Source organism: Malus domestica, chromosome 12, assembly GCF_042453785.1.
Source record: "Malus domestica chromosome 12, GDT2T_hap1".
NCBI classification, from domain to species: Eukaryota; Viridiplantae; Streptophyta; class Magnoliopsida; order Rosales; family Rosaceae; genus Malus; species Malus domestica.
The window spans coordinates 14088685-14102089 of NC_091672.1; the positions used below are offsets into that span (position 1 = coordinate 14088685).

At 36.6% G+C, this 13405-nt stretch overlaps 2 protein-coding genes across 5 annotated transcripts; one reads left to right on the top strand and one right to left on the bottom strand.

Moving 5' to 3' along the window:
• Positions 1-4297: 4297 nt before the first annotated feature.
• On the top strand, positions 4298-8934 carry LOC114820221 (RNA polymerase sigma factor sigB-like). The gene is made up of 7 exons (XM_029090789.2): positions 4298-4689; positions 5195-5385; positions 5933-6544; positions 7385-7615; positions 7739-7879; positions 8153-8353; positions 8456-8934. The coding sequence occupies exons 1-7, from the start codon at positions 4419-4421 to the stop codon at positions 8735-8737; spliced, it is 1929 nt and encodes a 642-aa protein (XP_028946622.2). The 5' UTR covers positions 4298-4418; the 3' UTR covers positions 8738-8934.
• Positions 8935-9389: 455 nt separating this feature from the next.
• LOC114820222 (syntaxin-51-like) lies at positions 9390-12986 on the bottom strand. 4 transcript variants are annotated; one of them, XM_029090792.2, is made up of 7 exons: positions 12768-12953; positions 12051-12181; positions 11498-11729; positions 10570-10775; positions 10380-10480; positions 10216-10260; positions 9390-9819 (listed from the first exon to the last, which is right to left on the bottom strand). In XM_029090792.2, exons 3-7 carry the CDS (start codon positions 11722-11724, stop codon positions 9694-9696), a joined length of 705 nt encoding a protein of 234 aa, XP_028946625.2. In that variant the 5' UTR covers positions 11725-11729; positions 12051-12181; positions 12768-12953; the 3' UTR covers positions 9390-9693. The 4 variants fall into 4 exon arrangements, with proteins under 4 accessions (XP_028946625.2, XP_070665459.1, XP_028946623.2 ...); XM_070809358.1 differs by having other exon boundaries at positions 12051-12102; positions 12768-12900; XM_029090790.2 differs by lacking the exon at positions 12051-12181 and having other exon boundaries at positions 12768-12986.
• Between the last annotated feature and the right edge of the window lie 419 nt (positions 12987-13405).

The window sequence follows — 13405 nt, forward strand, 5'->3', positions numbered from 1 at the left end:
TTTTATCGCCAGAAAATAACCATTTGGTGAAAAAATCCCAAATTTTGATACGATCAAGCTAAGTGACTCACAAACGTCCTCCAACTGGAATTACTCCAAAATTCGTCCATTTGATCCTGTTTTGCTCCAGAGGAAGTCGAAAGTCCTATATTGAAAATACAATTCAAAGCATCAAAATTCTTCCAAAATATTAACCAAAATATACTAAGATTAGGGTAAAATATATAATATAAAATCTACTCATCAACAGTGAGTAGTAAGTTTGGTTTTGTGTTTAGCTAGTCGCTGCACTTAGTTGAATTGAATGTTTAATAAAAGGGATGTTGTTTTAGTAATTCAAACATTGTTTCAATATAGTTCCAGTTCTTATTTTCTTATAGGAAATAAAGGTTGTTGAAAGATCATAAGCAACTGATATGTATTACAGTGAGACACTGTAGCAGTAAAAGGTTATTAGCTGCACTCAGTAGTGCCGAGAGATTAATTGGCATATGTGCTGAGTTTTTCCACGAAAAAAAATATATGTGAGCTATTCTTATAGCTTGACAACTTCATAGGAAGCATTAAGCAGTCATAAATAAGAATGATTAAGTGGACCTGTAAGTGATGGAGTTGATGCTTTCGACTCATGGTATGTGGCTCACTTTTGTTCCAAGTCTGTGATTGATTATTTGATGTAAGTAAGGATCTTGTTCTGTGATTATAAGAGCTCATGAAAACTCATGTAAGTTCATAGTCTTTGATAGTTCTGAATGAGTAATCTTTACTTGACAGAAGTATGCAAGAAGCTTATTAGCTTAACTGAATCCATTGGCCAATAAAGAATCATGCTTATAGATTCATTAAAGTTCTTCCTTGAGTTAGCTAATTGACCTAGTGGGAGAATGTTGGACGTTGGACTCTAATCCAACAACTAATAGGTCAATATAGTTAATAAGGATTGATGTGGAATGTAAGTATGATTAGGGTTTAGTTATAAGTTATAACTTGGACTCCAAGTAAAGGAATATAACCCGGTTATAATTGGAGAACAAGGGCTTTTGATACTATCCTATTTGGATTGAGATTTGGTAGATTATATCCTTGTTCAATAAGGAATCCTAGCATATGATTATGGGAATGTATGTTAGGGTTGAAGTGATATAAATATCAAGGGTAGGTCCCTGTATACACCATCGATACACATACTTGGAGTACTTCCCATAGGTTCGAGTAATATAGTGGTGGTGAGTGTGTAGAAGACCATCATTCGAAGTTCAAATTGTTCGAGATTGCTTACTACTACCGTAGTGCTTGCTGTGCTAGGAAGATGTCTTCACAAGGTTAGTTCAATGGTGTTTTATTATACATGAACATATTAGGTTTAACAGAATGTTGAGGCTTCAATACCACCTCCGGATCAAGTTCTATATATTGGTGGGAAAGGAAAGTCGACTCAAAATGTTATGGTTGTATGTAATTTTGACATACAACTTACATTTGCTTGTGCCGGATGGGAAGGCAATACATGATACAAGAGTTTTTCAATCAATGAGTCATAAAGCGGTATTCAACCATATGCATTCTTCTCTTAGAAGTATCATTGGACGAACATTTGGGGTAAGGAAGAAAAGATGGGCATTTTTTAGGGATATGCCTAATTACCTGTTCAATAAGCAAGTGAAAATTGTCATTGCTACAATAGCTCTTCATAACTACATACGGAGGTATTCTAAATGTGATTATCATTTTTGATGATCCAGTGACTTTTGTGAAGATAGCAGTTGAAGGATCACATGAGAAAGAAGCATTATTAAATAGAATAGTGGCAAGTTTGATGAATGCATCTAATTAGATTACTTTCAAATACATCAACAATATTGTACTAATGAATCCTAACTATTAAGTCTAAAATATTTATATATTTTGAAGTAACTTGTCATACTAATTAATATTTGAGATAAGTTTATAAATATTTAAAAAAAATATATATTTAGTAATTGACCTTTATTTGTTAAAAAAAATAAATAAATAAATAACACATCCAGTATTAGACCATTTTTGGTCATTTTACACAATCACAATTGTTTTACATAAAATTTTACAAAACACTATAACACTGTTTTTTTGTTGTTGCCAAAAGCACTTTTACAAAAAAATTTATCAAACACTCTACTGTTTCATTTCACAACTGCTAATTCTCACATCACATCAATACCAAACTAACCCTTAGTAATTCGGTCTAGTAGTATTCTTCTTCACTTGTAAGTGAAAGGTCTTTAGGTTTGATTCTCTCCAAAGGTAAATTTGAACTGCATTATTATTAGCCTATTATGAGACTTAGCCCCACCTCTCCCTCTCTTCTTCTTAGTGTAGATAATATTGTTTATACAAAAAAAAAAAAAAAATTCGCGGAAAGAAAGAAGGAGCGTGTTCTTTAGTCTTGTAAGTGAAAGGTCTTTAGGTTTGATTCTCTCCAAAGGTAAATTTGAACTGCATTATTATTAGCCTATTGATGTATACATTTTGTGTACATTTATATCATCTTTATTTGGCAGTTTTGTGATGTTTTTTAATCAAGCTAGTTGTGTTTTTACATTATTTGGTGTTAGTGTGCAGTCAAGTATGTTTTAGGATCAATTGGATTGCAAATGAAGTAAAATCATTCCTTTTGGTAGATGATCATCATCCCAAACGTGGAGAAGGTTCTTGAGGAGTTATTTTGAGGATTATAGAACTACTTTGGCTGTTGAAATTTCAAGAAAGCATGTGGAGGGAAAGTGGTGCATTCGGTTTCAAACAAAGCAAGAGCATTGGAATTAAATTAGGGGTTACACACACCTTGTGCCGTGCATTCCCTTGCAATTCCAGCTCCTTTTGGCAGCAGCAACATGCAATCCCATTAAACTAAGTCATTCAGCCACATGTTCACCTCAAAGCAAAGCCATGCCGTGCCTTTCTTTCCCTTTCCAGCATGTGGGAACAATTCCAGCTTGTCCACTGCAACCTTGCAGCCATTGCACATGCTTCTTCAATTAAATAAGCACCAAGCATGCTTGTGTTCTCTGGTGCCGTGCCTTGCCATTCCAGAAATCACCTCATTCCATCATCATTTCAGATTTGGCAGCTCCATTATTCTACTATCATCCGCATGTTCTCCCAAGAGACTTCATTTTAAAAGTCCATGCAATCTCACTTCTTGGGGGCTCTCTCGGTCACACCATTCACACACTTAGCAATTCCACTTTCTGTCCATCTTCTCTCCCATTCGCACAAACCACCCATCCACAAACTGCTCATCTTTCATGTTACATCACAATTGGAGAATCAAGACCGAAGGCCATTCTTGAAGGATTTCAACATCAGTTTTGCTTCAAGGGTTTCTTCTTCTCAATTCCATGTTCATTCATGTTATGTATTTCTATGTTAAAACGTTTGTAAACATGAAATGTAACTAATCTCTTCTTAGGGATTCGATGTAGCCTAGCAAGAAACCCATGTAGTTAATTCATAATGCTCATTTGATCCTTCTATTTCTTGTTTCATTCTCTGATTTTATTGTGACTTTGTGTGTTGATTTTAATGCTTGATCACCACTTGAATTAACCACAGGTTGTGTAGCCAAAATTAGAAGCACACATCATGCATAATTTTGGCAGATTTGGGAGTGATTGAAGGAGATGTTTGGCAAACATCCTGCCGTGTGTCCCCTTTGGTTTTGTGAAAGTTTCTTATGTATAAAACATCCTTGGTTGAGAACCAAAGTTGCACATCACAATTTGGTTCTTGACTAGGATGATTTGATCAAATCCACACATCATATGGTTGATCATATCTAAGTGAAACAAACTCAAGAAATAGGTAAATGAATGAGCATAAACTGATTTAACAAACATGGGATTGATTTAGCTATGGTGAAACCGAATCCCTAGTTCCATCTCCATTGGTATTATTCCATTTTATTACTTGTCGATTCCTTTACTTGTGTTGTCATCATTCTTGTGAGTTTTTAAGTTACAACAACAAATCTGTCTAAGTTGCTTAGTTTAAGTCATTTAATATGGTTCTTGCAAAACAAGTGATTGTATAGGTCCAATTAGTCCCTGTGGATTCGACACCCTTACTTGTGCTATTATACTCAATATGTTTTAGCATTGGGAAGGATTAAAACATATCATCAACACCTATTATGAGACTTAGCCCCATCTCTCCCTCTCTTCTTCTTAGTGTAGATAATATTGTTTATACAAAAAAAAAAAAAAAAAAAAAAAAATTCGCGGAAAGAAAGAAGGAGCGTGTTCTTTAGTTTTGGGTTTGGGTTTGGGTTTGGGTGGTCCAAAACTCCATATCCTTGAGGATAAGAAAACCGCTCTCTCTCCGAGTCTCTCGCATCCATGCCAATGCCTTTGAAGCGTTAGAAGAAGAAGAAGAAGAAAGACATGTCAATCCTATCAGTTTCATCATCATCCTCATCATCCGCAGCCGTTGGATTATTTAATTCCCACATACCCGCCCTTCCCAATGCCTCATTTCTCACCCCACTCCCACTCGTTGGGGCTCACCCAGCAAATGACCAGAAGAATAAGAAGAAGCAGAAGTGGAACGCTGCCGCCGCCATTGGAGGAGGAGTCATGGCCACCAAGCTCACAGTCCTCAGGACCCCACACACTCGTTTCTGTGATGAATTGTTTAAACACAGTAGCTTCCAAGGTTTCATTCCTTTGAATTACCTTCTGCATTCTCGTTACCTTTTTGCCCATTTCATTCTGATTGCTCTTTGCTCTACTCTATCACCTCTGCAAAGCTGGTGTTTTACAATCGAATCAATAGTTCATGTAATATTATGAGTCACATAAGTATGTGTGTGATATTTGTAATGAATTTTTGTTGAATATTTATACTTTTGTTGGATGCTCTATACCAAACATGTAGTCGTGGAAGACCCTGCTTTAGGGATGGTCAATGGGTACCCATTTAGCTAAGTGGCGACGCACTTTTAAGTGTTAGATATGTGTTAATTGTGGTGGTGAGTGGTGGTGTTCGTGTTGGTGATGGTGATGATAGTGACATACGGAGTTTCCATGGTCACCCATTGACCATCCTCCGGCTTATTAGTTGGAGCTGGAGACGAGGAAATTTGATTTGTTTTTTCTTTTCTGTGATAATTAAACGGAATGCAACTTTTCCTTATGATTTTATTGGTTGAAATATGCAGCAAAAACTAGAGATCCTCTGTGTTTCCGGGCACAATATATCTTATCCACTACATCGCATTCAACATCAACAGCAACAACTACAGTGCTTGATATGGAGAGGCTCAGATTACCGTCTTTAGAAGTTAATTCTGATTCTCTGGCTTCAAGTAGACCGTGGACATACACAGGGGCAATCGGTCCTCCGACTGAGGTAATGGTTACTAATTGATAATCGAGTCTCTTCAGTGCATATTATTCATATATTATCTTTACTTTAAAGTTGTCACTCATGGGTGTAAGGCTTCCCCAATTTATTTATCTATTTAGTTTTGTTCTTGGTCATCATATTTAAGTGCAGACGTGCACACATTTAGGTAGTTTGTTTTGATTATCATTGAGCTTGTGACCAAATTGAGAATGTTTTTTTTTTAAATGCCTGCCGGATTTGCATGATTCTTGGGTAATAGATAACTTACACAAACTAGGTTTGCATTCATTCAAATAAATAACACAAACCGTTCTAAAAATTTGAATGGATTCTGGTTAGGTTTTCAGATAGTTTTTGAACATGTTTTAGATGCTGTGGCCTAGCCAGCTTCACTTGTTCATAGCATACTGCAATTACAAATTCTGATCTCATGCTCTATTGTTGGGTTTTGAGTTTAGGATTCCAGGTATTTTCTTTCCCAATTTGATTTTTCCTTATGTATGAAAGATGTTGAGCTTACAACTCTAGTAACTTCAGTGTTTCTCATCAGGCGAATTTTGGAGCAACTTTAGCTACAGAAACTCTTCTTATGAGTGAAGAGGCTGTAATAGAAGCTGCTGCCGCTGAAGCTGTCACTCTTGCAAAAGCAGCACTGAAGGTTGCAAAGGATGTGGCTATACTGGTTAGCAGTAGCACTAATCACTCTGCTAAACCAGAAAGTTCATCTCCAGTTTCTCCAGAGACTAAAGCTTTGCACTTCAATTGGGCTCAGCATATGGAAACCAAACAGGTTTCTAGAGTAGGAGCTTCCATGGGAGCTGAAACTGCATTTGTGGAAGATCATTTCATTCAATCTGCAATAAAAGAGTTGGAAGAAGTGGAGCGAACAAATGAAGAATTTGAACTTCTGCAGGAGCAACTTTCCAAGGGTATAACTGCAAAATCGAGTCGTCAAACGGAAAGGAAGGCCAGAAGAGCAAAAGCAGCAGAAAAGGCTGCTGCAAGTGTTGTGTCCATGAAGTCTGGTTCAGCCACTAGAAAAAAGCGTTCTTCGGTACAAGAAATAGACCACTCTGATCCATTGCGTTACTTGAGATCAACTACCCACACTTCTCGCCTTCTGACTGCAAACGAAGAAATTGAGCTTTCTGAAGGAATCCAGGTACTACTAGTGTCAACATGAGAGTTTTGAATCCACCTTGATGCTTATGAAATCTTTCAATTACTCCTTGCTTGCAATCTTCATTGATACTGCACCCCTGCACCCTCAGAAAATATAAATAACAAATTAAAAAAAAATAATGAAAAGGTTTATTTACCCTTTTTGTAGCGGATAGGTCACATCCTCGCTGATAACTATTAGAAAGTTCAATAATGTAAAGAAGATCCTTCACTGAACTACTCACAAATATACTTCCATTTTGCAGTGATTTAAAAATGAACCATGCACACAATATCCTTTCATGGGTTAAGTATACTTGATGTCTAATTATGTGGGCTATCACGGAGGCTAAAACATACTACTCATAGGTTGATATTGAATCTATTGATACAACAACAACAACAAAGCCTTTTCCCACTAAGTGGGGTCGGCTAATTGAATCTATTGATAGATTCGCTAAAATTGTTTATGGCCAACACTTGAGAAGTTATTTTGCCAGTTCATGTACTTCATGGAATTAAATTCGAAGAGTATAATTGTACAAGGCTTTTGCTGGGAAGCGTTGGATAACAATTGCGCATGGATTTTGATTGATATAGTATGTTATCATGTCATGGATGAAAAAGGGGAAAATTTCGAGAAAATTGTTCAGTCCTAGAAAGTTCAATGCATGCAGAGGTAGTAATGGAGTACCAGTAAAAGTAGGGAAATAGTGAAGTCGTTGTAATATTGTACAAGTAGAAGTAAATAGACAAGAGTTTCTAGTATTTGGAGTTAATGTGAGTATTGTATTTATTTCTCTTTAGTCTGATTTCTGATGCCTATTGCTATATATTTCAGGAACTACTGAAACTGGAAAAGCTGCATGAGGAGCTTGCACAAAGATGTGGTGGTCAGCCCACCATTGCACAATGGGCTGCAGCAGCAGGAGTTGATCAGAAGACTTTGAGGAAGCGTGTAAACTATGGTATTCTGTGCAAAGACAAAATGATCAAGAGCAACATAAGGCTTGTAATATCAATTGCAAAAAATTATCAGGGAGCTGGGATGAATCTTCAAGATCTTGTGCAGGTATGATTTTATCGTTGTTATCATATATATATATTTGCTTTTACTTTTCCCGTAGGATGAAAAAATTATTTCCTTAAAAATCTTGCCGCCTTTGAATACTTATTCTTGGCTATTGACTTTCAGGAAGGATGTCGAGGCCTTGTAAGAGGTGCAGAGAAATTTGACGCTTCAAAGGGTTTTAAGTTCTCAACCTATGCACACTGGTGGATTAAACAGGCTGTTCGAAAATCTCTTTCTGACCAGTCCAGAACAATTCGCTTACCCGTGAGTTTTACCTTCATATATTTCTTTTTACCTGTGGTTCCTATTTCGTATCATGGCTCTTGAGGTTTGAATGGTTGGGACCCCATTTTACTGGACCAACACATGGCAGAATCCAATTTTTGTCTCTTCTTTCTCAAAACATGAATATAGAGACGGAAATTGATTTTGAGGCGGGGAAGATCATTGTTATGATTCACATTCCTGCTGAATCTGTGTATCCTAGTGCTTCATATTTTTAATACTCTTTGCATTTGTAATATTTTGGTAAAACAGTTTCACATGGTGGAGGCGACATATAGAGTTAGAGAGGCTAAAAAGCAACTGTACAGTTTAAATGGAAGACATCCTAACGATGAAGAAGTCGCAGAGGCAACAGGGCTGTCGATGAAAAGGCTTTCTGCTGTATTACTGACTCCAAAAGCCCCTAGATCTCTGGAGCAGAAAATTGGAATCAACCAGAATCTAAAACCTTCGGTCTGTCCTATCTCTACATCCAATGAAATGGCAATTCTTATCCAACATTTTTGTCACCTTTTGTGTGTTCCTTTTCTGATGATTACATGTTGTTCTTCACAGGAAGTAATCTCAGATCCCGATGCAGAAACAGCAGAAGATCTGCTGATGAAAAAATTTATGAAGCGGGATTTGGAGAAGGTACTAGATAGTCTCAATCCTAGAGAGAAGCAGGTTGTCAGATGGAGGTTTGGATTGGAGGATGGAAGGATGAAGACACTGCAAGAGATAGGGGAGCTGATGGGAGTTAGTAGAGAGAGAATTAGACAAATAGAGTCATGTGCATTCCGAAAACTGAAGAACAAGAAAAGAACGAAACATTTACAGCAGTACGTGGTTTCATAGGCCGATGTCAATATGGTGGTTAAATTGCAAATTTAGTAAGTAGTTCATTTGAGGTTCATACGGCGCATCTTCATTTTCATCTATATTATGGCTTCGCTTTCCATGTCGCCAAGTGGAAATGTACTCTTTTCACTTTTTTGTAACACGAAAGAATATTTGTGCATAGAAAGTTAGAAACAGAAATTTTGGATGAAGCATTTCAAATTCTTTTAATGTATCAAAGTAATTAAAAGTAAATTCATATGAACAATCGTAAAGAAACTTGTATGTCAAGTACTATTTTCGCCTGATTTGAACCCTAGTCCCGGCATATATACCTTGAATTTGAAGGTTATCCATTCCAGTCTAATCTTGTATGCCAAACGGGGCTTAAGGCCTCAACTTCCGATGATACAAGTTACAACATGGACAAGAAGTGGAGTTTTTAATTTGGTCCGTCCTATAGGTTGAATCATTTTTCGTTTTGACCCCTATTGTTTCAACTTTTGCAATTGTGGTTTTTAATTTTCATTTTATATGTCTTTCCTGTTACATTTCTGCAATATCTCTCCCATCATCCTGCCTTCACTCTTCTATCTCTTCATTTCTCCCATATGTTGCTCTTATATCTCTCTCTAACAAAAAAATCAAAGCGAAAAATAACAAACCGAAATGGTTGCCAAACAAGCTCTTATATTACGCACCATCTGACCACTGGTGTTCCTCTTTGAAAACCTGGAGCTCAAGCAAGTTAATTGCAACAACTGTGTCTCACTTTCAAATAGTAATCCCTCTCAATACAGCAGAGCCAATATGAATAGACATGTATCATTCAACCAAAAGTTTTGGATTGAGAATTTGACACATACTTATATATCAATGACATGAGTTTCTCACTCTCCAACCGTTTGATTACGAGTTAACTAGCATCACATCCAGCTCAAAAACTCGAGCATTGGCAAAGTTTCTCGTTACTGCTACAAGTACTTAATCAATGCCCAGGTGACAATTATCAAAATCACAACTCCAATGACTAGTAGGATCAAGCAAGAACAACCGCCTTTGTTGCGTTTGTTCAGTACTGCCAATTTCTTTTGCACCCGCTGTTTCAAGAACTAACTCGTGTCAATATGAGCATAACGGAGAGGTAGAATAAATGAAACTGGCAGCTTAAAAGGGTAAATCGATCACAAACATATGAAAAATCATACAAGATCCACACAACTTGTGAAGCACTAGCTAAGCTATGCATACACATTAAAACAAGGCAGCTCAAATACTAGGTGAATACTGCATTTTCTCAGCACGATACGACTACATTCATTCTTTTAGAACATGTTCTCTTCTGTTTGAAAAGAGATTTGAGATTTAGGGTGGCACTTTCTAGTTTCTACGCCTGGAAGAAGTGAGCATAAAGAATAGTGAATGGGTGCGTGAATGTGGGTGCGATCCGGTGAAATTCAAGCTAGAAAAGCATGCAATAACTGTAATGATTCAACCTGTAGGTTTGAATTTGTTGAGTCCACCTGCTGGTCCAGATTATCCTGCACATTGTGGAAGCAAGGAACGGAAGGTAAAAAAACTGCAGCTGTCCTCAGTGCAATTCTGGTTGAACATGAAAGGAACAGTATAAAGTGGAGAAGAAATCAGCAAAAGAGTAAACCAGAAGCCTCGTGTGCAGATCAAGTTCCTCATTGACTGCCAACGCAATGTGTTTGGTACTAATAACCGTCTCCTCCAATTTGTCAAGGCCTTCATCTTGTTCTGCTAGGAACGTAAAACGTATTACAATTAGTCGCAGACTAAATCACATAGTGGAGAAACTAATAGTCATACAATTTAAACGCACATGCCTTTCATGATTTGGCGTTGAAAGTCAACAAGACCATGGTTGTTTAAACCAGTTGTTCTGCTCATTATGTCATCCGTCTTCTTATCAGGGCCAAGCAAGTTATTTCTGTTAGCAAGGCTAGACATATTGAGAGTAGTAGCCATTTGATCAGCTTTAGAACTCAAACTTGCGAGCATTTCTTTGCGACGATTCATTTCTTTTCCTGTTCTGTTTATCACAACAGCTATTAAATTTGTAAATAGAGTGATAACCAGCTGCAATAAAGTACGATATGAGCAAAACAAAACCAAAAAAGTTAAGCAATCCTTATCCCATGACTCTGAAATTCGATACCAACCATACATTTCGACACAATTTAGTTGAAAAAGAGGACAAAGAACACCCTGCGAATTCTTCGCTTTGAAGTTTTACTCAAAGAAAGTGTGTTTACAGATGTTAATGGCAACAGATGGTCGGGCAGTTCGGTTAATAATACTGGCTAGCTGGAGAAACATTAGGAAAGAAATGTGCCGATGACAGAAGTTGTGCAACACCAGTGATGGTAGTCTAAGGCTGTGGTTTAATTTGTTTGAATGAAGAAGCCTTTCGAGGCTGTACCTGATCAGGCAATAATTCTTTGGAACATGGATGTACACTAAAAGTTCAATATTTTGCTAACTTCAGACTGCATGATGGGGAAGGTTCAATTGATAGAAGCGTAAAACTAGCAAGTTTGACACTGCATAATATTTAGAAACTTCATATAGGATTTAAGTTTGAAGTTTGTCTAATTTAACCCCGTTGGATGTAATAAGGTACACTAAAACTGAACCAACTTAAGGTTCCCTATGAAATTTGGTATGGAGTACTTAATGCCACTACTAATAAAGTCTTTCTTTTGTATGAGAGCGGGCGGACAGGTAGTATAAGTGAATTCGAATATTACTCACATTGACTGCTTCTGCTTGGTGGGAAGCTTAGACAGGAGTGAGTGCAAAGTCTCAAGCTTTGTCCTTAGTATCGTAACCTTTCTTCGAGTTGCGGACATATGACGTTGTGTTTCTGGTCCAGAGGGTGACACTGGCAACGAACTCCTTCCGGAAATCATGCCATTGATTTCATCAGCAAGCTTTGAAGCATCATTGAATTCTCGCATCCACGAGTCAGGCGATGCCATTGCTACTGCTAGAAAGAAGAATATCTTGATACTTGATTCATACGCAAATCACAATACGTATAGACAAAGCAAAACTACACTTGGAAACAAAATTATGATCATCTGGGTGAGAGAAAAAATACAACTAATTATACTTTGCAATTGCATTGCGAATCTGCTATATACGTAGCAGCTAGCAGATTAGCAATGCAAGTAAGCATTAATTAAAATAGCTGGTTGAAGTCATTAAACCAGATAAATGATATTAGCATGTAATTAAGCAAGAACAGGTAAGAAATTATTTAATTTAGTGCACTGCAAACAATCTAGTGAATATGTTAACTCACATGCTGACCCTAGCCAACTGCCCGACTAGCGTCTAGCGTCTTTTAGAACTTGCTGAAGAGTAGTTGAGAATTATTAAAGCTCAGATTGATTTAGGGGAGCAAAGTGTTGAAATATCCCACATTGACCATATCTATGAGAAAAGAAGAGTTTAAATATCAAAACCGCACTCCAACTAAAACCGAGGACTTTTGTGGTAAAACTCCATACTTGACCGATTGTGCAAGTGGTAATTAACAAGTTGGGACAAAATTGATGTAGTTGGAGGTGGGCCCTTGGCCCATATTTCTGATAATTCTACACAGAGCAGGTTCTAAAGCTCCCAATAACAAACTTCTCCTCTCCCTATTTTAAAATAGATTAATTACAATAACGCTTGCTCGAATAAAAAAAAAAAAAATCTCAATAACAATAATCATCAAGAATTCTTTAGAATTAATTAGAATTTCGAATAAAAAAAAATCCTAATAACAATAATCATCAAGAATTCTTTTAGAATTAATTAGAATTTCGAATAAAAAAAAATCCCAATAACAATAATCATCAAGAATTCTTTAGAAGTAAGTTGTAGTTGACAAAAGGTTCCAAATTGCCAATTGTAGACCGAAAATAGAGCAAACGATGCATGACTAATGAATTACAATATAATTAATTATGTAGTAATGAGAGAAAGAGAGAGATTTATATTAATGATAATGAATAATTAAGGAATGCATTACCTTAATTGATCTTGTTTAATTTTGATTACAATTGGAGTGGGCGATGGGAGAACGTAGACGCAGACGGCAACAAACGGGAACGAGGGAGGGAGGAAGGAAGGAAGGTATCGCATTCACAGAGGACAGCCGTGCAGCTTCCCTTCCTACTTCCTACAGAAGGAAACACAACAGCCAATGAGAGAGAGAGAGAGAGCGCAACAATTTTTGTCTGTTTTCGTATGAATGCGCATTAATAATCAACTTTACAACCCGTGCTAATTTTTTTTATTTTTTAACAAACGATATTATTTATATTATTTATATTAAAAGAGAAAAAATGATTTTAACCTCATAATAGGTTAGCAATAATATGATTTAAATTTTCATTTGACGAGAATCGAATCTAAGTTCTTTTACTTACAAGTGAAGGAATACCACTAAATCATACTACTAAGTAGCTACATCAATCTTAGAGTTGTTAATTTCTTACATGACCTAGTTAACACTATATGAAAAATAACGAATTTTGGGTCAACGCGATAACTAATTGGGTCGCAAATTTCTTAACGAGTTTACACATAGATAACCTGTTTCAATTTGTTAAGAAAAAAATTAGTTTGATAATTTTGAAATACTATAAAAACTTTGCCAGTTACTAC